Source organism: Rana temporaria, chromosome 9 (assembly GCF_905171775.1).
Source record: "Rana temporaria chromosome 9, aRanTem1.1, whole genome shotgun sequence".
NCBI classification, from domain to species: domain Eukaryota; kingdom Metazoa; phylum Chordata; class Amphibia; order Anura; family Ranidae; genus Rana; species Rana temporaria.
Window position 1 is genome coordinate 116,913,165 of NC_053497.1, and position 25,313 is coordinate 116,938,477.

The 25,313-nt window shown below is 43.8% G+C and overlaps 1 protein-coding gene across 5 annotated transcripts in view; it reads left to right on the forward strand.

The window, feature by feature from the left end:
* Positions 1–25,313, forward strand: part of RALGPS1 (Ral GEF with PH domain and SH3 binding motif 1) — a 765,778-nt gene that overhangs the window by 639,506 nt on the left and 100,959 nt on the right. For all 5 annotated transcript variants that reach the window (XM_040324221.1, XM_040324220.1, XM_040324222.1 and 2 more), the window contains exon 12: positions 4,829–4,896. In XM_040324221.1, the coding sequence (XP_040180155.1) occupies positions 4,829–4,896 (68 nt within the window). The remainder of the gene's footprint in view (positions 1–4,828; positions 4,897–25,313) is intronic.

Here is a 25,313-nt window from a genome sequence, read left to right on the forward strand (position 1 = left end):
CGCCAGCTACCCTCCAAGAAGAAGAGGTCCTGGAAGTCATATAACCAGCGGACATGGGAGGAGAAGAAGCGACTGGAGGAGAGGGAGTCGCAGCGGGCGCCCCAGATGCGGGCCGAGATGTTCGCCAAGGGCCCACCGGTGGCCCCTTACACCACCACCCAGTTCCTGATGATGAAGGACCACGTGGAAAGCCTGCAGGACATGAGCAAGCAGGATCTGATCCGTGAGTACATAGAGCTGGAGGAGTGCATAAGCCGCATGGAGGAGGAGAACAACCACCTGAGGTCACAGCGGGCTGACCCCCCCAGGCTCCATGAACTGGAGATGGAGCTGGAGAAGCTCAAAGAGGAGAACCGGCGGCTGCGGAGGGAGCAGGGGGTGGCTGACCTTATGGGGCTCTGAGTCCCCTTCCCCCCCCCCCGAACTCTGAGCACCGGTGCTACAGCATTTCAACAAATATAACTTTTTCTTTTTATGAATCTCCTGTGATTGTCACTTCAGAGCCATAACCTGCCCCTCCCATAGCGGGACACCTAGATGGTGGCGCACAGACCCATTCGCCGTCTTCACACTGACTTCTGGTGACTTTGCAGATCGCACAAAGACTTGGGGACTGACCAGCGTGTGATCTGACGACCCGGTGGCATACCTGAGTCTGAAGCAGTTGCCAAGGGAGGTCAGTCACGCCAAACGGAGTTAACCTCGGACTAAAAGCTCTAAACCCGTCAACCCTACTGGACCAGGGAAGGTCCAACCGGGTTTTCCGGAGCAGGGAGAAAAAGGGGGGCCATTGTGATACATTTGCCTATATGTCTCAGTTTAATTCTCCCTGCTTGCCATTGTGATTACCATCCGGTTATTGAAGTGCTAATGTCCCCTCACTATTTCTAAAGGTTAATTGATCTATTGTGTTGTGTGAAGGAGATCTGTGTTTAAGTGGCTTGTGTTAATTATTCTGATTGCTCCAGTGTGGTAATTATCTCTCTATATGCGGGGTCGAGCGGTCTAGTTAATGTATTTAGTACAACTAGTACTCAACTCCACTGATGTCATTATCTAAAGAAAATGTGTTTTCAGACTCGGCTCCGTCGTGTCTGCCTACTCATCTGTATGGAAGCCCCAGTGTGAGGGGGGCGGAGATTTGTCATTGTAACAGTTTTGGAAATGACATATAAGCTGTGTGTTATAACATTAAACTCTGTCTTGTTCTAGCAGTAAGCCTGGACTAATGTGTGGCTTAATGGGCGATCTCAGGAATATCCCTCCTCGTGGAATATTGGGGTGATGTTCTTATGGAAGAAGGGAATCTTTGACGGGGATATCATACCGATACCGTCACAGTGATAATAATGTAAAGTATGGTAGCTGCGCTGTGAGGGATGGAAGGGGAAGTGAATAGGGAATGAGAAGTAAAGGGGTGAACTAAACGGTGAAAGAAAAAAAGGGGGTGTCTGATGATACTACAATGAACAATACAGATGAAAGTGAACAAACACCTATAATCCTGCAAAGATTTAACAGTGAAAATACATAGTAAAATGGCTACTACATATACAAACATCAAAACTAGCATAAAATAAGTGGAAAAAAGGTGCAAAACTATCAAAAATCACACATGTGATAAAGTCCTGTCCATAAATAAGGATCAGATCTAGCAGTCCAGTAATTCCTCCACAGAACAGTGTCTAGATGAAATACCTTCACCCAAAATGCAATGTGCAAAAATGAAATCTTCAGTGATGACACCTCTGAGTGTGCTAGCAGCACACCTCACGGCTGTTTGTCCAGATAACAGAGATACTGATTGCAGCTGGATGAGTGGGCTGAAAAAACACCTCCTCCTGACGGCTCTCAGCGGCCAATATATGTCATGGAAAAGAAAAGATATATGCAATGCATATAGCGTGACATTGTGAGGGTACCTCAAACAGGTAAAGATTTGAGAAAATACACTCACATGAATGAAAGGACAGCGGGCATAAATCCACGAGTGCCGAACTCGTATCCCCCTCAGAGTGTCAGCTATACAGGTGAGAGTGTAATCTGATCCTCATATGTCCAAATGGCAAGGCTCAATGTATCATAGGAGCATTAAGAGTGAGAAAGAGACCATAGCGTGACTCCATATAATGGATAAATTTAATAAAAAACAGATAAAAAAAATCATTTAGGTAGTGAAGTAGAATAAAACATCCACAAGCACCGAACTCGTATTAGAACTTCAGACTCTGTCTGTACCCGGTACTCCAATCCCTACGTATCCCAGGGGTTGCTTTGAAATGTTTAATTCATGGTTCAACAGCTTGGACACTAAACTATGTACGTGGATTGTTTTGTGGAGTATTTTAAAGCTAAACTATTTACAAAAAACTAAAAGCACCATTAAATTCATCAATGAGAGCTGTATTACTAGGAATTGGAAGGTTTTTAATGTCATCATAGGTACAAGATTTACCAGGGGGTTAGAGGATGTTGCACAGAGTGATCTGTGCAGTGGAAGGGCAAATACAGGAACTGATCCTATGTGTGTGTGTGTCTCTCTCTCTGCAACCGCTAAAAAACAGTTCTCCTCCTCTCCCTCCCACCAGCTTTCAGCAGCTGCATGGAGAGGCACACAGAGGATCGGTTCCTGTAATTCCCCTCCGCCACACCGATCACCCTCTCTGTGCACCATCCTCTAATCCCCAGCTGCCCAGGCCTTCCTGTATCCCCCCTTCCCCCCACAGTGCTGTCGGCTTCCCTCGTCTCCTCTCCCGACAGCTGCTGCAGCTTTCAGGATGAAAAATGTTGAAGGGGGCCAGTAAATATGTCATTTACCAGCCCCTTCCTTTTTCTGAACAGATTAATCAGTACCAATCACTGTATTCATTCATAATGAAAGCATAGTAAAATGTGTTTGTTATGCTTCATTTTGTGAATAAACAGGAGCCTCTATACAGAGCTGTTTATTCACTGTTCAGTGCAGCTGTGGCTGCAGAGAAAGGGATGGAGGAATCTGTCCTCATTCCCTGAAAAAATAAATTAAACCTTGTAAAAAATACATTTAAATTAAGAGATTGTTTACATGGGTTCTGTGGTGAATGTATAACCCATTACTCATTACACACTGGTGTTTAGTGGCAGTTCAACACAGCTCAAAATTTCAATGCTATGTGACATTCTTCATGCTACATCCCATCACAGGCAGGTGACATGAGGGTGGGGGTTGTAGCAAAATGCACCTTTGCCTGTGTAGACAAAAATCCTTTGCTTTTATACTATGTTGAAACTTTTCTGTTCTTGGACTTCATGAATGTGTGGAGGTCATTGAATCCAGCAAATGATGGGCATTTTACTGATTGTAGAGACACTCATACTCTATAAAATAGTTAGGAATGTATTAGTTGTCCTTCGTCATTATCCTTCGTCAACCCAGCAGTAGGTGGTTAATCCCTGTTACAGGGCCACATTGCTGAGAATAAGTGACGTTGAGCTACAGTTCCCAGCCACACGGTATACAATTGCATCAGCTACTATTTTATTACCATCCAGATTTTTTAAATTATCGAAATGTTAGGCCAGTTGCAGAAGACGTTATGGGGGAATTTATCAAGCAAGGCCCCAACAGAGTCTGTAACATAACTAGCCCAATTTGTGTTGTTAAAACAGAAGTTATTTTGCGTAAAACAGAAGCACCTGTTAAAAGTCATGCGTTTCAGTCATGTTTTATACTGCCAGGACGCTAGAGCAGTGAAGGAAATCTTATAGAAAATCTGTTGTGTACAATTTGATTACTCTTTTCTGTTCAATAGAACCGATAACTTGCCCATATCCTCCTGCACTTTTCGGACACGTCTTTATAACGCATGGAATTTTCTTCTCTAGAAATAGTCATCCTTAGGGTGTATCTTTGTCGTCTTCTACTCTGTATAATATACTGCAATCTCTCTGCTCACAGCTGAGAATTGCACAAATTCCAAGCGATGTTCATGGGTTATAAGCAGTTTATGATGCTATAATCCACTCCTCTCCCCTGTTCCTAAAGACATTTTAAGGAGTTAAGTTACTTGGAGAATTCTAAAGAATTCATGTACTTGCTTTGTACTTGTTTTTATTATTTTTCATTCATCCCCTTAAAGGCTGTATATAAATTAGAGTGGACTACAGATCAAGGTGGCCTGAGTGTTTTTTTTTTTTTGTTAAAAGGGGTTGTAAAGGAAAACATTTTTTTCCCTAAATAGCTTCCTTTACCTTAGTGCAGTCCTCTACTTACCACATCCTTTGATTTTGCTTTTAAATGTCCTTATTTCTTCTGAGAAATTCTCACTTCCTGTTCTTCTGTCTGTAACTACACACCGTAATGCGAGGCTTTCTCCCTAGTGTGGAGAAAGCCTCTTGAGGGGGGAGGGGGCGAGCAGGAGTGCCAGGACACTCTCTACTTTGCAGATAGATTAAGGAGCTGTGTGTTAGTGGGCATCCTGACACTCCTGCTCTTCCCCTCCCCCCTCAAGAGGCTTTCTCCACACCAGGGAGAAAGCCTCGCATTACGGTGTGTAGTTACAGACAGAAGAACAGGAAGTGAGTATTTCTCATAAGAAATAAGGACATTTAAAAGCAAAATCGAAGGATGAGGTGAGTGAAGGAGGACTGCGCTAAGGTAAAGGAAGCTATTTAGGGAAAAAATAAATCCTTTACAACCCCTTTAAGCACTGGATAGCAATAGTATCTCACTGATTAGTTTCCACTCGTTGGTTTGAATTGCATTTCAATACTCACTGAAATATTCAATGGCTTTTTTATCGACACAGTAATTATTTACTGCATTTCAAATCTTTTATTTTTCTTTCAGATTATCTTTGAGAATTGAGCCAGGAAACAGCTCACCTCGTCTAGTCTCCTCAAAGGAAGATATTGCAGGTAAATTTTAGCATATATAACATTTTGGGGTCTATTTATAAATGTTTCGGCACGATTCACGCAACTGTGACTGAGGATTCAAACATTTCCAGTTAAATCCAGGCAGAAAAGTGTATTAATCTTGGGTGAAAGTTGGGTGAATGTTATGTGAACAAAATATAAAAACCGACCCCTTAGAGGGGTTGTGACCAGATAATCATCTGGATTGGGAAAACAATTGTGCTTGAAACAAGAAATCAACAGCTCCAACAACAAAGGCAAGGTATAGTTCTCAAACAAAAACATTCTAAATGAATTAATAGCCTGGGGCCTTTATGTTATAGAATCCGACATATGTACGTATTCTGCTGGCTTGACGTGAGTGACACAACAGAAGAATGCAGGCTTTGTTCACAAATATTAAACTTTCCATATGTACGGGTTGTTTTTTGTGTTCCAGCCGCTGAAACCAAATAAAAGCATTTTTATGGTACGGGCAAAGAGAAGCCGATCTTTTTAACAGATTTACTGCTCATGTGTAGTCACTTTTTTTTCCGGCAAAACAAAGGAGCTTTAGATGGTTTTGGAAAATAGAGTTGGTGTTTGGTGGAAACTTTGTGTGCTGTGTGTATCCCGAATAAAGCCTTCCTGGAGTGGGGGTGTGAGGAGTTTGTTTACTGTGAACGGGACATGAGTGTAAATACAAGGATGTGTGTCACACTGGCATTTTTTTGTTTTGTGAGAAAAAACAAACAAACATTTTAAGTGTTAATTCACCTTTTCAGAAAAAATGATAAGGAGAACACTATACATTCTCCCTACCCCCTGATAGTTGCTGTACTTACCTACAGGGGTGTTGAGCTGTCAGAGCCAGTTCAGTGGTCGAGGGATTTGAAAATCCCGCTTTTCTCCCTCTTATCTGTGCGGATCTTCCAGAATCGATCAGAGAAATTCCGACAGGTTAGCGCCACTAGAGATGTATTGCTCTGATCCATCCTGGCAACGTGGCACAGATAAATTGTGGGGATTTCAAATCCCCAGGTTGATGGACCGGCTGCGTGGGCACTGACTGCTCGGCATCCCCAGAGGTACAACGTGTAAGTACAGCAGAGACTGTGGGGGGTTGGGAAGGGTGTACAGTATTCACCTTATAATTTTTTCTAAAAAGGGGAACTATCACTTTAAGTTATAGCAAGGCTCAGAATTAACTCATTGGGCTAGATCCACATACATTTAGATCGGCGCAGCGTATCAGAGATACACTACGCCACCGTACCTTACCTGGCGTATATTCGAATCCTCAGCGAGTTCGCGCCGTAAGTTACGGCGGCGTAGTATATTTCTGGCGGCAGATTTGAAATTGGGCGGGTTGGGGGCGGGTTTCATTTAAATTAAGTGCGTCCCTGCGCCGAATGCACTGCGCATGCATTGTCCCGAAATTTCCTGCCGTGCATTGCGCTAAATGACGTCGCTAGGACGTAATTTTTTTAACTTAGACGTGAGTTACGTCCATCCCTATTCACGGACGACTTGCGCAAAAAATAAAAAAAATTCAAATTTAGACGCGGGAACGACGGCCATACTTAACATGGCAAGTCTATGTATACGCCGAAAAATACCAGCTTTAACTATATGCCGGAAAAAGCCGACTACAGACGACGTTAGAAAATGCGACGACCGCGCGTACGTTCGTGGATCGTCGTAAATCGCTAATTTGCATACCCAACGCGGAAAACGCCACCCAGCGGACGCCGAAGTATTGCATCTTAGATCCGAAGGCGTACGAAGATGTCCAACTGTCGGATCTAACCCAGAAGCCGTCGTATCTTGTTTTGAGGATTCAAAACAACGATACGAGGCGGGAAATTTGAAAGTACGCCGGCGTATCAGTAGATACGCCGGCGTACTTGCTCTGTGGATCTGGCCCATTGACAGTAAACATTACAATTATTGCATGTTTCATTTTTCTTTATTTAAACATTTTTCTGTTTCTGCCATTTTTCCCCATTTTCTTTTTTTTCCCCTTAGGTTATATTATTTTATTAACCATTGTACTCTATGCTTTCCCTTTCTTTTTCTTTCATCTTCTATTCTTTTCATTTACTTTTACCTTTTAATTACCCTCTTTTACTAGTTTTTTTATTTTCCTCCATATCTTTTTCTCTCTTCCCTTCTACTGCCTACAATTAATTTCTTCTCTGACCATGTTTTTCATTCTTTCACTTCTGTCTATCTGTTTATTTTATTTCCTCCGCTTTCTAAATACCATATCTTTCTTTCTTTTCCTCTTTTATTATCTTACTTTCCGTCATTTTTTCTTTGTCTTTCTCACACCCCCTTTTCTTTCATCTTTGTTTCTTTAGTATTGTATTTTGCTTTTTATTTGTTTTTATTTTCTATTCCACTGCTTCTCTTTATTAGTTTGTTTCCCTTTCCCCCCCATTTTTTCTATTGGTTGTGGAAAGGACATACATTCATGTGATGTATAGAGATGACCTAGGAACTTAAAAAACCCTGGATGACCATGTGGATCAGGAATAGAAAGCAATTCAGAAAGAGAAGGGTTATACCATGTGGGGTATTTGGTTGACCGTGGAGTTACGTGCTAGTATTCTAAGCAATGTGGAAAGGGAGGTTTTTAGTACATTAGTGCCTTTGAAAGGGGGGTACCTGATGTCTATAGAAAATAGTATGCAAAGGGAGATCAGGAAAATATTAAAAAAGACGCATACGACTTCAACTAACTGTGCATTGATCGAAATGAACTTTAAGTGTTTAGCACGATGGTATATAACCCCGGCCATAGCACACCGTTATCAAGACGACACCTCCAAATATTGTTGGAGGGGCTGTCTTGAAGTGGGCACTATGTCACATATATGGTGGACCTGCCCAAAAATTAAAACATACTGGAATAACGTATTATTAGTAATTGAGGAGATAACCGGAATTAAAATACCTCCTGATCCATGGGTCTGTTTGTTCCATGGGACAGAAATGTCAACTAAACAGTACATGAGAACTTTACTTCCCCACGTACTAGATGCAGCAAAGAGTCTGATCCCCAAACAATGGAAGGACCCTATGAGCCCGACAGAGAAGAGCTGGTTTTGCAGAATTAATGATATATATTATGCTGAACAGCTCAGGTTCATGGGAGAGGAAGGAGAAGGCGGATTTAAACGAAAATGGCAGGATTGGGTTAATTTTAAACTTGCACCAAGGTATATAGATAGGATGATATAGTGTAGGAAGGTTAACGGGCAAAGAGTGATTCAATATGAGACAGAATTCCGGAGATAGGGGAGGGTGGGAGGGTGGGAATAAGGGTAAAGAAAAAAAAAAAAAAAAAAGGGAGATACTATAGCATCTTCAGTAGTAGTACATTCATTAGCTGGGGATGGATGAAGTCATGAATATGAACAAGCTGAGATTCTCAATAATAGATAAAAGTTGGGAAAGGCTAAGCCTGTTAGGCAAGTGGGCTATTTTAGGACATCCATTGCAATTCTAGGAGTCCACCATTGCCAGAGCTATACAGAACAAATGGCATCAATTTGTTTAAAGGGTGACATGGATATGTTACAAGGGGAATTAGTCAGTACATTGCTCTTTTCTTCTTACTTTGCATCTATGATATTCCTTACCTATTATTCTTTCCCCTTGCTGATTCTCTTTTTAGTAGAAATTGTAAGATTATAGAGAATCAAGAAATCCATAAAGGCCATAATGTGGTAGACTCAGGAGTCCCAACGTTCATCAAGGCTTTGGTTCTCTTTCTTAATAGACGCAGTATATGTAGCAACAATATTTTCCTCTCGCTTTGATTGGAAGCTTCTTATAACATGATGTAAAGCTGCTTACACAGCCAACTTTATATCCTCCATAATAATATTATTAGCAGTGCCAGCTCTCTGATTTTAATGTTTTTTTTTTTTTTTTTTTTGTGGCTGACGTAGCATATTGCAGCTGCTAAATGTCAAATCTTTAAAGGCTCTCATTTTAATTACTTACATTCCTATGTCCTGAATTATGTGTATTGTTAAGTGAGCATGGATTAAAGTGTAACTCTAGCAAAATGCTTAAAACCCCTCAGGCTTTTATTGCTTTCTTAAAAAAGAAAAAAACAGTGCAGCGCTAGTGAGTGATATTGTGCTCATATAAATTAATAAAAAACAAAAAAAGTCATTCTGGAATAAACTGAAAATATAGCCAGAATAGGAAAAAACATAAAAATGCAGATGGATATATGAAGAAAAAGTCTTAAAAAGCCACGAAACAAAGTTCATATGACTCTATCCAGTAATTTTCCTTGTGAAAGAGAAGTGGATTGTGCAGACAATGTGAAAGACTCTTGATTGATGTGAGGTAAGCTGTCACCAATACACCCGTGAGGAAGGATAAGATTGCCTGCTTACCAGATGAAAAGACTGTTTTGCATCAGTCTAATAGGGCCTGTGGGAAGTCTGGTCTCCCAATACCTTAGCCGTCAAGATAACCACGGTATAGCTCAGCATACAATCCGAAGAGTCATAAACCAAAAAAAAGAGAAGAAGGACCTCTCATAGCGTATAACGTTTAAAAATAGAAGAGGGTTTAATAAAAATTGCACTTACAATTAGGCAATATAAATACAGCATGGATCGCAAAACGTCTCCGATCTCTTGTTCCGATGCTTCTCGCTACTCGAGTAGCGAGAAGCATCGGAACAAGAGTATCGGAACAAGAGATCGGAGACGTTTTGCGATCCATGCTGTATTTATATTGCCTAATTGTAAGTGCAATTTTTATTAAACCCTCTTCTATTTTTAAACGTTATACGCTATGAGAGGTCCTTCTTCTCTTTTTTTTGGTTTATGACTCTTCGGATTGTATGCTGAGCTATACCGTGGTTATCTTGACGGCTAAGGTATTGGGAGACCAGACTTCCCACAGGCCCTATTAGACTGATGCAAAACAGTCTTTTCATCTGGTAAGCAGGCAATCTTATCCTTCCTCACGGGTGTATTGGTGACAGCTTACCTCACATCAATCAAGAGTCTTTCACATTGTCTGCACAATCCACTTCTCTTTCACAAGGAAAATTACTGGATAGAGTCATATGAACTTTGTTTCGTGGCTTTTTAAGACTTTTTCTTCATATATCCATCTGCATTTTTATGTTTTTTCCTATTCTGGCTATATTTTCAGTTTATTCCAGAATGACTTTTTTTGTTTATTATTAATTTATATGAGCACAATATCACTCACTAGCGCTGCACTGTTTTTTTCTTTTTTATGTTACCAAGTTGTTGTACACAATTTAGTGCTAGCAGCTATTTACATTTATAATTCAATATTTAATTTAGCGCAGCGTCAACCTTTTGGTTTTTGTTTATTTTTATTGCTTTCTATAATGCCATTTGGGGACATTTCCCTCAACTACCTGTACATGAGGGGAAATTATGCTATGTTGGTTGGAGTTCCATTTTATCATACAGCATGCTATCTTAAGACTCCCCTGTGTGCACTGTATCTCTCTTGAAGTTTCCGTAGACTATATCATGCACAGTTGGTAGGTAAAATTCAGGTGAAATGGCTACAGCAGTAAAAAATAAAGCCAGAAGATGATTCAATCTGTCTGTAGTTGAAATATAATTGTGTGCAATATCCTCTTTATATAACCCTTGCAAAATAGGTTCAAAATATGTATTTGAGAGAGAGTTTAATAATGCATATTATTAAAATGAATGTGAATGGAGCAATTATTTCATAACCCTGGCCTTTAAGAGCGTGTCCTTGGATGAGGAATAGATAGCTGTTTTCACATATTTTCATTCCAGAGGGCAGATACTTGTAGCAAAGCCACATTCCTAAGTCTTGGTCACTGGGGGCTGTTGTCCAACTTGCAAAGTATTAAAAATGTTTTTGTCACTGGCGATTTGAGCAATGCTCACAGTTCTGTATCAGCTTGGAATTTTTCTAAGATTTATTTCCACTAAATCAACACTTTCTTCTGTCCTCAAGTTCAGGATTTTCTTGGTGGGTCAAAAGTACAAAACTGCAGAAACTTAGAATTCAGGGCTTAAAGGGTGGCTCGGATTTTATAGAATTTTCATATCTTTACCCCAAAAGGTGCTGTGTATGGAATGTGTGGGCTCACCCACAGGTGTTTGTACTGCAGGTTTCAAACATTGTGGAGGTGTAGGTAATGTCACAATAACTCACATGACCGCACTTGAAGTTTTTTCAGCAGAATCATGCTGTTGTAAAAATATCGGAGATAATTCAGTTGTGTGTATTGAATTTGGAGTGAAATTAATTCTGAATATTAGCAGTGCACTTTCTGGTATGTGAGCGTGCCAAGGCATTTTGCCACTGCTGCCTAGTTTACAGAGATTCAATGTGAGAATTGATTAGGTTACTATTGTGTTGCTCCCTGTTCTCCTTGCTAGAGGCTTGGATGTGAGAGAGTAACTCCTTACCGCTGCCAAGATGACAATGCTTACAAAGAGGCATGGTAAATCAGTAATGGAGAAAAGATCAGCTAAAGGGAGACCACGGGCAATATTGATGACTAGCTCTTTCCCTTCAACCTGTCTCTTTCTGGGCAAACTTCCTAAAGTGCAGTTCTACTTTAACACCCAGTGGTGTATTATTAATTCAGGATCCATATTCTAACATTAACATTCTGACATTGTATTGATCCTTTAACCAAATCAAATGGCACTAAAATCTTAAGATTGTGTTAAAAAGTGATAAGGTTAAAGCGGGGGTTCACCCTAATCACCCTAAAAAATCTATATACAGTTACATCCAGCATACTGCTGACATCAACAGTATGCTGGATTTTTTTTTTTTTTTAAGCTGTACTTCGGATTTATTTTGGTTCTATTCACCCGGCTTCCGGGTTCTCGCTCCCCTGGGGAGTCGGCGTTCCTAAGTCTACGCATCCATGATTGACGTGCGGGTCAAGCGCGTCATCGCCTTTTCGAAAATATTCGAGGGGGACTCGGCACTTTACGGCGCCTGAGCAGTCAGCTCTACACGGCAGGCGCAGGTGCCGTATAGCGCCGAGTCCCCGTCGGATATTTTCGGAAGGCAATGATGCGCTTGACCCGCATGTCAATCGTCTCCTGGGAGGATCTACACTCACTCCCAGGAGACATTGTGCAGAGCTCCCCGTCGGGGAAAAGGACGACACGCCCACTCCCCGCAAGGAAGAAGACCCGGAAGTGCAGCTGAAGACAGGTAAGTGTACACCTTAAAAAAAAATGACAACGCTACAAGCCTTTATTAAGGCTAGAGATAAAGTAAATTTTAGGGTGAACCCCCGCTTTAATAATGAGGAATGCTATCTTGTGATTTTATCTTATGGTTCCTATTATAAGATAAAATCTTATAATAAAATATATTTGGTGTAAATAGGGAGCATATAGATTACAGTATATTGCAAAGAGCCAATCGAGATCATATAAAGGACAGACCATTATTTGAATGCATTTTCCTAAGTAACAGAAAGCGAGTTCCACTAAGGCTGGCCATAGACTGTTTGAATTCCTGCTGAACTGGCCGAGATTCAAACCAAGTTTATCGATCGGTCAACTTGGGTACAATCAGCCTGCTGGATCTAAAATGCGATTATCACTAGTGGCTGGTATAGCTGCTAGCAATAATCACTGTCTTCTCCTGGTAGGGACAGCCCCCCCCCCATTACCCGCTGGGAGAATACAAGGACTCAGCAAGAGGGATTTCCCTCTTAACACTGTTTGTGTTGATGGGGAAATCTAGCAAATTTCCTACTGTGCATGGTTGGCTTAAGAATGGACAGGCTGTATGCAGTCTGATCCAACAAGATTAAGAGGACAGCTCATTGGCGCTATGCAATAATATTAAAGTGTATGGCAAGCTAAAAGCTTTTTTCTAATTTGGATAGAGTTGGGAATGATTAGAGTTCCTGCTGGATTTTTTTTTTTTTCTCAAACAAATGTTTTTATTGAGCATATAGAAAAATAAAACAGTTTACAATCTCCAGAGCATATTCACATTGAAAATCACATGGGAGAGTACACATAAAACAAAACTTTGTACTACAGTCAAATCTCCGCATCATGGTAAAATTTCCATGCAACAAATCCCGTCTCCTCCCCCTGCGGGGCTTATAAGGTTGCTCCCAACCCGGCTAAAAAAAGGTCCTAAAATAACCTGTCGTATACCAAATCTATTGGGGCAAGTCCAGGAACATCGAGCCACTGGGCCCATAACTTCTCATATTTGCCGCTAGTCCCTCGTTTCTGATACACCACCTTCTCCAACCTCAGAGTGACTCCCATTTGTTTAACCCATTCCTGCACTGTCGGTGGTTCAGTGTCTTTCCAGTGTCTCAGTATTAACAAGCGGGCCTGGAACAGAGCTCTACCTATAGCCTGTCTGGGGATATCCTCTACCAGGAGACCCTCCGTGATCCCCAGGAGACACACCTTGGGCTCCAAAGGAACCTGAGCCCGAAAGGCCCTGTTAATCGTATCCACCACCCCTGACCAATACAGATGGAGCTTCGGGCATCGCCACAGGAGGTGAATGAGATCTCCATGGTCCCTACAGCATCTAGTACAGCAGGGGTCTACCCCCAGTCCCATCCTCGCCAGCCTGGCCAGCGTGTAATGAACCCGTAGGAGTATGTACAGCTGTGAAAGTCTCTGTGCCACGTTTAGGGAGCAAGCGGGAACCGCCTGCAAGGCCTCTTCCCACTGCTCATCAAACGCTCCTACATCCCGTTCCCACAGCGCCACCGCCCTGTGAGGGGCACCTGGTAAGAAGAGGTTGAGCAGCATAGCATAGCAGCTGGATATAAATCCCTTGTAGGAGGACACATCCGATAGGTAATTAAAGACCGGTGCCACATTCATGACCCATATGTCATTCTCCCGCTGGGCTTCATATGCATGTTTGAGTTGTAGGTAATAAAAGTGCATGGATGTCGGGAGCTGAAAGTCAGCCCTGAGTTCAGCGAAAGGTCTAAGCCGTCCTGCCCTTACAATGTGTGTCATGAGGGATATGCCATGTTGTTTCCACCTTGTACCATACGGTATTTTCGCTATCTCGCGGTAGTGTAAGTTGTCCCATATGGGGCTATATTTAGTGTACCCTGTCACACCCTGCATCATCCTGACCTTGTTCCAGACTTTCTGCATGAGTACATATGTGGGAAACCGTTTGTTGGATTTCGCGTATCTCAAGGCCTCTAGTCCTTCTATCACTTCCCCCCCGGTCGTGAATCTGAGCAGCCGAACCGATGAGTCCCTCAGATTCAGCTGGAGGTCCTGTTGAGGGCCAACCACCCTCGCAATATGCTGCGCCTGGGAGGCCAAATAGTAGAGCCAGGGATTGGGCAATGCCAATCCGCCGGCCTCTTTTGGACATTGCAGTTGTTCAAGTTTGACCCTGGGGGGCTTTGCTAGCCAAATTAAAGAGCGGAAAATAGAATTAATAATTCTGAACTTTTTCAGAGGGATGACCATCGGGGAGTTGTGCAATATGTATAGTAATTGTGGCATAAGAATCATCTTTATCAAGTTCACCCTCCCCACCGGTGACAATTTAAGTTTGCTCCACACCTTGACCCGGTCCCTACAGCGATTAAGCAAGGGGGTGAGGTTGAGTCTGACATAGTCTATCGGGCATGCCGTAACCTGGACACCGAGGTACCGAAAAGATTCGGAGACCGGGATGTCTTGAATAGTATGTATGGGTAGGGGAGGCCGTCGATCAAGCAGCAGCAAAGAGGACTTAGTCCAATTAATGGTCAGGCCCGAATATACGCCAAACCGCCGGACCACCTCCATGGTCTCCGTCAATGACCCGGTCGTGTCCCCAAGAAGCAGCATGGTATCGTCGGCGTATAACATAATTTTCTCGTGCAGGTCCCCAAAATGGAATCCCTGAATCAATGGATCCGTCCGTATCATGACCGCGAGAGGCTCAATGGCTAGGGCAAAGAGGAGGGGCGACAATGGGCACCCCTGTCTCGTGCCCCTGTGCAGGTCGAAAGTGCGCGACACCCTGCCACCCTCCCTTATCGCCGCCACCGGGGATGAGTATAGGAGCTGGACCCAAGAAATGAATCCCTCTCCAAACCCAAATTTTCGCATCACCGCCCAAAGATATTCCCATTCGATGCTATCAAACGCCTTGTGTGCGTCGAGAGACAGCAAAGCTCTGTCCCCCATATTATCCGCCTGGGATTGCATATTGAGAAAGAGTCTCCTCAAGTTTATAGCCGTCGATTTCTGCGGCATAAACCCCGACTGGTCAGAGTGAATAATAGTGGATATGGCACCATTCAACCTGACCGCTAGGACCTTGGCGAGAATCTTTACATCATTCTGTAACAGGGAAATTGGTCTGTAGGATCCTGGGTCAAGCGGGTCTTTGTCGGGCTTTAGGATCAGGACAATGTTTGCTCTGGTCATAGACGTGGGGAGAGTACCCACCTCCCTTGCGGCATTGAACACCTTCAAGAGATGTGGAAGCATCAGTTCCCCATACTGTTTGTATATCTCCACAGGGAGACCATCGTCTCCGGGTGCCTTCGAATTTGGGAACAGGCTGGTCGCCATCTGCAATTCACCCAGGGTCAGGGGTGCCTCCAACATCTCCCTATTGGAGACCGATAGTTGTGGCAATTGGACTGGGTCCAAATATTCCCTCAGCGAGTCCAGGGAGTACGTGCTCCTGGACCCATAGAGGGACGAGTAAAACCCGACCAGTTCAGCAAGAACCTGGTCAGGGGAGTTCGCCACCCCCCCCCCCCGGAGGCGCGTAGCGCACCTATGGAGGGAGACAACTGCTGGGCGTGGGCAATGGTGGCCAGCATGCGACCAGTGTGTTCACCCTCCTCATAAAAAGCCACCTTTTGAAAAAATCGTTTCCTCTCTGCCCCCGAAGTCGTGACCCGGTACAGAGCATCCTGCGCCGAGAGCCACGCCTCCCTATTTGAGTCCGAAGGATCTGCAATGAATGTGGCCTCTAGATTCTCCGCCATCCGTTCTATCCCCTCCCTATGTGCATTTGTCCTCCCCTTAATGGCCTGGATCTCCTTAATAAACAAGCCCCTCAGGACAGCCTTGAAGGCCTCCCAAGTGACCGCTATGTTATCCGTGTCAGTATGCAGACGCCAGTATTCCTCAATGCTGGCCTCAATGTGGTCGTGTGATAGGAAAAGGCTCAACCAGAAGGCGTTCATCTTCCACGGGGCCTTGGCCACCGCAGAAGGGGGACGCACCTCCAAGGACACTATCAGCGGGGAATGATCCGAAACACTTCGTAAACCATATGTCATCTCTGAGATGTACTTCTCTGCAGCATGTGAGCACAGGCATAAATCAATCCTAGACAGGGATGAATAACTTTTAGAAAAACATGAGAATTGTTTGTCCCCCGGGTGTCTAGCCCTCCAAGGGTCTCTCCAGCCCACCTCCTCCGCCAACTTTCTAAGAGCCGTCCGTCTCGTCCCTCTCCCATCCCCTCCCGGCGGATGCTTATCCACCAGGGGGTCCATGTAGCAGTTGAAATCCCCGAAGGCAAACAATGGCACCTCCGGGAACCTCACCTGGAACTGAACCAGAGCCCTCAGTACCTGGTTATTGTAAGGGGGGGGCACATATACAAAAGCAAGAATACATTTAAAGGCAAACAGCTTGCATAAAAGAAAAACATATCGCCCATCATCATCTATATCAGCATGTAATTCCTCATAATCCAGTGAGCTATGTACCAGCACACTCACACCCCTAGAGTACGAGGTGTGAGTGGAGTGATACGCCTTACCCACCCACCGATATCCCATACAGGAAACAGAGTCAGGGGTCAAATGAGTCTTCTGAAGGGCACAAATAGCAGGCAGCTGTTTTCTCATCAGGGACGAGACCATAGTTCTCTTCAACGGGTCTTGCAGACCCCTAACATTCCATGATAATACAGTTACCGTCGCCATCAGGGGGGTTGTTGCATGTCACCAGACTGGGAAAAGACTCCTCCACTCCCTCCACCCGCCACCCCCTTAGTAGAAAAAGCCGTGACGGACCTCTGGACTCGTAATAGATACAGGTTGGTCAACCAAGTGTAGAGGGAAGAGCATGATCTCCCATGAGAAAAAATAGAAAAAAGCAGAAACAAGTCAAAAAAAACTCTGGAGTAAATTGAAACAATGTAGTGGACATAGATACACAGCCGTGCATCAGGGCATTTCGCCAATTTCTTCCGTTGCAGGCCCACCGCCCGTGAGGGGTGTGTGTCCGTCTGCCCACAGGACCTTTGTAAACTCAAACTGCGGGGTGCCAACTGGCAATCCCGAAAACCTTGGGACAACAGGTCCCTGTATTCTTCCAGGTAAGTAGCACCAGTGGCTGCAGCCACTGCTCCCCTCATTGCTGGGTGCAACAATAACAGCATTTCCGAACTCGCATTTCAGAGCAACAAAGAAAAAGGATATTGAGTGTTTCCGGCAGAGCCCTCATCCGAGGGACAACGTAGACAGTGCATGTGCTAATGGGCCATAGTGTCAGTCATCTTCCGCAGGAGGCCTCCTCACCTGGCGTAGTGCCCCCTCATTAGCGTCCAGCCAGTCTGAGGCGTCAGCAGGGTGTTCAAAAAAGTGGGCCTGGCCATTCAAAATGACTCGAAGTCTTGCAGGGTACAGCATGGCATATGGGGCTTGCACCTTCTGCAGGCGTTTCTTAATTTCTGTAAAACGGGCACGGCTCTTCTGTACTGCAGCAGAGAAATCCGGATAAAATGAGACCCGGGTACCATTAAACTGGACATTTCTCTTTTCCCTGGCCAGCCGCAGTATTATTTCTCTGTCCCTAAAATTCAGGAGTCGGGCCAGGATCGGGCGGGGGGGGGGTTGCCCGGCAGGAGAGGCCTAGTTGGCACTCTGTGAGCCCTCTCGACCGCGTATAAGTGTGTAAAAGCGTCCTTGCCGAACACCTCGGTCATCCACTGCTCCACAAACTGTGTGGGGTCACGGCCCTCCACCTTTTCTGGCAGTCCAACAATGCGGACATTATTGCGTCTAAGGCGGTTCTCAAAATCCTCTGCACGCATATCAACCGCTCTGGCAAGCCTTGAGGTGCTCTGGGTTTCTCTAATCAAGGGGGGCAACTTATCTTCCAGGTCACTAATCCTCCCCTCCGCTGCCGTGGTCCTCTCCCTCATTTTCTGTATGTCATGTCTGATCAGGCCCACCTCTTCCTCCAAACTTCCAAATCTGAGCCGTAGGCCGTTGACAGAAGCTGTACATTTATTCACAGCCTTTAATATAACAGCAAGCGTGGGCTGATCTCCCTCCTCTGCTTCAGGCTCCTCAGTATCCCACTGCAGGCTGGAGCTGCTCTCAGCATGTTCCAAGATGGCCCCTGCTCCCTGGACATTCTCCCCCTCCTCCATCTCAGTATCACTGTGGGGGGCACAATCGTCTATGGGCTGCGCGTTCGTTCCCGGGGGTTTCCCTGCCAATTTCTGGGCATAGTATCTCATATCTTTGGGGGGGTCCCCGGAGCCCTCCTTGGCCCTTTTCGGGGGTTTACTCACTGTCTCCTTTGCTCTGTCCCCTCCGCGCGCCTTCTGAGCTGATGGCGGGGCGGCGCCATCTTGGATTTTCATCCTCGGGCCTTCTTGTCTCTGTCCCCGGGTCATCATGCCCTCCAGGAGTGAACCGATCAGCGCAGGGTGGTGGGAGAACGTTCCCCTGCCCTCCAGGGCGAAAAAATCCGGGTGTAATAGGTGCCGGAAACCGGATAGTAGCAGGATCAGTGCGGAGCTCTGTGAACCTGCGTCTGTTCACATGCCGTGCTGGCCACGCCCCTCCTGCTGGATTTTTAACCGCTGTCTGGGGCACTGTTCGAGAGATTTGCCATCACTTCCTGTCCTGCTGACAACAGTTTCACCAGAAAAGAAGTATGAGAAAATCTGCAACAGGGACACAGACAGAAATAAACATCTGACGGGTTCTAACCTTCACTACTTCCATAAAGAAAAAAGAATGTGTCTATGTTGCTGTTGGAAAATTCCCCTCACTTACTGCCTGGCAAAATATTGTCAGCAGAACATAAATCTCTCTAACAGAGCACTCATTTTAACCCTTCTCACTCTATCCAAAGCACTTAAATCCTGCCATTTTCAGTGGGAGATTTTTTTTCCATAAAACTCCTTCACAATGCACCATCATTCTCATATATCATATTTTGTTTTAAATTTGGGGGTTGACTGTTTGAACATATTTTTGTTATATTTAGTTCCTGTGAAATGTTAATAGGTAAGGTAGCTCTTTGTTCTTTATAACCTAACTTCTGGACAGCTAAATGCCCTCCCTTACAGTAGCGCTGCTCCCACACTGCAAGACCTAACTGCTAGTTTCTGTCTAGGTCACAGTAAAGCACTTTTACTTACCCGATCCTCCGCTTTCCCAACAGATGGCCATTCAGCAGTGGACGGTTCCTTGATGTTATGTCCAGTGCAGGGCTATTCCTCACACTGACACCAATGATGTAATTTCTTTACCGCCCACTGACCACCAAGCCTATGACATTGTTTACTCCCACTGGCCGCAGTACAGCCATCCTAAAGTTTGGAAGGCAGTAAACCCGGCTTTTGTTTTGAAAAGTTTGTAAACCCTTGGTCTTAATGATGTCAGAGTACCTTAGACTGCTAGAGCACAGAAAAAGAGAGGCCGCAGAGACGGTCTAGCAGCTTGGAGGAGCCTATTGGAGTGGAGGATCAAGTAACTAAAACTGTTGTACTCAACCCCCCCTAGACATAAATGAGCAGTTCACCCTCACAGTGCAGACACAGATCCCCTGCAAGGAAGGGCTTTTAGTTTTCCTGGAGTTCAGCTTTGGGAAATGTTTTTTACCTCCTTATTTGCCTTGTGCAATTGGATTGGAATTGTGATAATTAACTGTTGATACATTGAGGTCGGGAGTATGGTATAGTATCCGAGATTTTCTGTGACATCATTAGAGATGGGCTCAGTGACATTCTGGCCTTGGATATGTTGAAAACAGATAGTCATTATGGAAGAGATCAAGGAGCAAAAAGGCAGGAACAAGAACCATACAGAGAAATAATATCAAACTGTATGAAGAATATATATTTAATTTATATATTTAAGGTAACTAGGCAAATACATTTTTCAATACTAGTGCCTGTTTAAGAGCCATCTGACGTCTTAGAATAGGTTGTGTGCACAATAACTGGTCTTTATTTAAAATAACGATTTGCGGATGGTACCCCTTTTATACATGTGATTCATAGAGGCAGCTGGAAACCTATCATTAATCCATCACAGCCAGGACGCAACTGACCACAGACGACAAACTTCTGGCCCACCACAAGCCAGTTAATGGGGTGTGAGGAGCTGCTCTTGCCTCCCAGATCGTTTTATAAATGGCACCTTCGGGAAGAATTCATGAACAGACAACTTGGCCTCCCTTTTCACATTCATTCTGGTGTTACAGCCTGTTCAGGCTATTGAATTAGCAAAAGCATATGAGTTTACCTCAAAGGACATATTGATTTTTTGAATGCATTGTGTAAAGCCTCGTACACACGGTCGGACTTCAAACAAACTTTTCTGTAGATTTTTGTCCGAAGGGAGTTGGCCGGGCACACCCATAGCATACACACGGCAGGACTTTTCTGCAAACTTTCCCAAAACTTTTTCAACATCACGTGGTTTTTCTGCTCTTTACTGCCACCCTTTGGTCAACTTCTGCTATTGTTGGTTGATTTTAAGATTGGTTCTGGGCATGCATATTTGTACTTTGGACAAAAGTCCGATGGATTTCTGTACACACGATAGGACTTTGCACCAGACTTTTGTTGCCGAAAAGTTTGTCCGTTTGCAGAGCGAACTTTTGTCCGATGAAAACAAAAAAAGTTTGTCCGATGGAGCGTACACACGGTGGGATTTTTTTAAAAACGTGTTCATTTTGAAGTTTGTTGTCAAAAAGTCGTACCGTGTGTATGGGGCTTTACATTGTTTTATGTGCTTTACATGCATTTCGTGCACCTTTGACATGTGTTCTTCCTTTTCTATTTCATTATTTCCAGCTTCATGTATTAGGTTGTGCCTGTTATTGCTGGAGATATGGACATGTGACTTGAAAAATGCCCTAATTAAAATATAAACCTGGAATTAGGCCACTCCAATTCACTAGCTGAAATCTTTCAAAATAAGGGCTAAATGGGCTGTTTTATCTTACTGTAATCACATGTTTTCCTAGCAAAAAAAAAAAAAATCGGAATATAACACGCACCCTAATTTTAAGAGGGAAGTTTCAGGAAAAAAATGTAAATAAAAAACTTTGAAGCTAAATAAGGATAGCTCAGGAAGTGGGTAAATTCTTCTGGGGCTGAAGTGGTTAAAACCAGTGCACACACTGATGCCTGACAAGGGAGGGCAAAGAGACATAAACTCTGCTTTGCAGTGAGGGGGGCCTGTCAGCCAGTGTGTGTTGTGTGTTTCTCTCTCTTAGCTCCCCCTCCCCCCCAGGCATTGTTATTCATTGCTCTCACTCATCTCCCCCCTCCCTGCTGGTATTATAATTTATTGCTCTCCGAGGAACCCTTTTCTTTACTCCACTTTTTATTAAAAAGATTTGTACCTGCCGTTGTCCTGTCGAGAAATGACCACCAACAGCTGAGATTAGGATCAGCTGTAGACGGTGCCTGCGCACCGGGTACAAACCCTGTCATCCACATAAGATTCCTGTCAGCCTCAACTCCCGCGAGCAGTGCAGAGTGTTACCGTAGTTACGCTATGACGGCCACGAGAGTTGGACTGGCTTCTGTGTGATAGCAGCAAGAGGATGTCTGCCGGAGGTTTTCAATGCCGGGTCCCCCTGTCTCTGATGGTGTCTGCTCGTCTGAGTTCGCACCCCTCCAAGGCACTATATGCAGTATGTACCATGCCGTTTTTAAACTATATCGGCGTATAACACGCACATGCTATTTTCACTCTGCTTTCAGGGTGAAAAAGTGTTTTATACGCCGATAAATACGGTACATTCCCCATAATCCTACCAGAAAATAAAGGAATTCTCCAAAAAGGAAACCCCTACTGCAGTCCACCAATGGATATTGCATGAGATTTTAAACAGCATTCAAGAGAAGACTTAGGCAGTGGAAGGAAGGGGAGTATTTCAGGAGAGGAGAGTTGGATATTGGAAGGAGAAGAGTCTGGCAGCGGTGCAAAGTAATTCAGGAGAAGAGAGTTAGTGGAAGAAAAGAGACCTTTAGCAGCACAGAGTGTTTAAGGACAGAAGAGGTTTTCAGCTGTCCATCACACCCCGCCTCCTGGAGTATAATAGAATTCTGTCATTTTTAAAGGGGTTGTAAAGGTAAAAAAAAAATCCCTAAATAGCTTCCTTTACCTTAGTGCAGTACTCCTTCACTTACCTCATCCTTCAATTTTGCTTTTAAATGTCCTTATTTCTTATGAGAAATCCTCACTTCCTGTTCTTCTGTCTGTAACACAGTAATGCGAGGCTTTCTCCCTGGTGTGGAGAAAGCCTCTTGAGGGGGGAGGGGGCAAGCAGGAGAGACAGGACGCCCACTAACACACAGCTCCTTTATCTGCAAAGTAGAGAGCATCCTGACCCTCCTGCTCGCCCCATCCCCCCTCGAGGCTTTCTCCACACCAGGTAGTGTGTAGTTACAGACAGAAGAACAGGAAGTGAGGATTTCTCAGAAGAAATAAGGACATTTAAAAGCAAAATCGAATGATGAGGTAAGTGAAGGAGGATTGCACTAAGGTAAAGAAAGCTATTTAGGGAATATAAATGTTACCTTTACAAGCCCTTTAATCATCAACTATACTATGGCAGGTGGAGGAGTGGCTAGCCTGCACACTAGTGGCACAGATCATACTTTACCCCTGACACCTTCTGTACTGTCACACAAAGATACCTGCTTACCGCTCCATTCAAGCATTTCCAGGAAAAGTGACCAACTTTTAGGGTTAAACTTCTCTGCCCAACATTTGGAAAGAACATTGATATAGTAGATTCTTTAAAATAGTTGGTGTGGCTACAAAATGGCTTATTTTTCTATGTTGAAAATATTTTTTTGCTAGTTAACCTCTTTGTAAACTACCACATTAGTTTGTAGACACCTGACCATCACACCTTTAAAAATGTAATGGACATCCTATTCCATAACCATGGGCATTATGATGGCCTCCATTTTTCCAGGACAGCTTTTCACAAGATTTTAGCGTGTGTCTGAGGAAATTTTTGACCATTTGTCAGGTTAGGTTGAATTTAGAACCAAAGAATAACCTCAAGTGCTTAAGGTAAATGTTCCAGCAATGCAGGACCTAGGATCACTCATGTTTTGGCAAGACTTTGAAGCCACCCGAGGACCAGCGAAGCCCAAGATTAAAACTGGAAAAAACAAAGACAGAGGACGCACCAGCCTTGTGCATTACCTTTATTGATCCTTTTACTGAAATATTAAAATTCGATGTATACTCACAAACTGCATAAAATCTCAAGCTCATCGGTATCCACAGTGTCCTACATGACCTTGTACACTGCGCATATCCCACCACAGGAAGACACTCAGCATAGCTAAAGGTTAAAGCTGTGTGCAGGCCACTTGAGTTTCTCCTAACCAAACTCATCAACCCATGTCTTTGCGGAGCTGGCTGGCTATATGCAAAGGGTTACAAGCATAGGTTAAATGGAAGCATACAGTTTTTATACAAGGTTAAGTATATTTAATTTGGTTTTGGTCAGGGGGACTGGCAAGACTGCTTTTTGGTATACATTTCTCATTTAAAGTCCCTTACAAACTCCTCCCCTTTTTGCCGGATCCCATATAAGCAATACTGTGTTTTATATCCCTATATAGTGATTGGCCTCATTTAAAGTCCCCCTGAACAAACTCTCTTTTTCTGTCCAAATTTGGGATGGAGACAAGTTACTTATGGTGCCTTGGCCACATCAGTCTTTCTCGCCCAAGTAGCTTTCATTTTAGCTGTGTGAATTTAACTTAAATCACATTCGACTCATCTACAAAAGACAGGTTGTGGAAGACCTTTTTATGTCACAGGTCATACACCATTGCAAGACTAAGCACTCAGCAACAATATACAAGGTAGTTATACTGCAACAGCAAGGTCTTTCCCAAGCAAAAATTTAAAAGCAGACTGGGGTTTCAAAATGTGCTGTTCAAGCTCTTTTGAAAAAGCACAAAGAAAATGGCAATGTTGATAAACATAGACGCAGTGGTCGGCCAAGGAAAAATAATGCAGCAGATGAAAAACAGATCATGCTTGCATCCCTTCAACATTGGAACATGTCCAGCAATGCCATAAGCACAAAACTGGTAGAATCCAGTGAGACCCAGGTACACTCATCTACTGTTTGGAGAAGTCTGGCCACAAGAGTTTTTTATGGAAAAAATGTGGCCAAAAAGCCTTACCTCTGATGTGGAAACAAGGTTAGCAACTCAACTATGCACGTAAATGTAAGAACTAGGATGCAGAAATGACAGTTGGTGCTCTGGACAAATGAGTCGAGATTTGGCTGTAGTAGGAGACCGTTTGTTCACCAAAGGGCTGGAGATTGGTACAATAATGACTGTCTACAGGCAGTGAAGCATGGTGGAAATTCCTTGCAAGTTCGGGGCTGCATTTCAGCTAATGGAGTTGGAGATTTGGTCAGGATCAATGGTATCCTTAATGCTGAGAAATACAGACAGATACATATCCATCAGGGAGACGTGCAATTGGCCCAAAATGTATTCTGCAGCAGGACAACCCCAAACATACAGCCAATGTAATTTAAAACTATCTTCAGTGTAAAGAAGAACAAGGAGTCCTGGAAGTGATGGTTTGACCCCCACAGAGCCCTGATCACAACAGGGATTAAATGAAGAGACAGGAGAATTTGAGGCAGCCCACATCCACAGAGAATCCAAGGTTTGTTCTTCAAGATGGTTGGAACAACCTACCTGCCGAGTTCCTTCAAAAACTTTGCAAGTGTACCTAGAAGAATTGATGCTGTTTTGAAGGCAAAGGGTGGGCACATCAAATATTGATTTGATTTTGATTTCTCTTCTGTCCATTTTGTTAATTGATAAAAAAAAAAAACGAAAACAACTATTAACACTTCTGATTCTGAAAGCATTCTTAATTAACAGCATTTTCATACACCAAGTCTTTTGCATAGTAGTGTGTGTATAAATATGTGTACTTAGACAATGAGGCTTAGGGAGTACTAATGGCTAGCTCTACATGCTAACCTGAAACATTTTAATTGAGAACAGCTCACCAAATTGCCTACATTTGGTCACAACAGAGGGATCTATCTCAATTACGAGGCCAGCCGTGAGAAAATCAACTTTTTGTATCTCACTATTTCTGTCAGTGGTGATAGGTTTGTCACATCAAC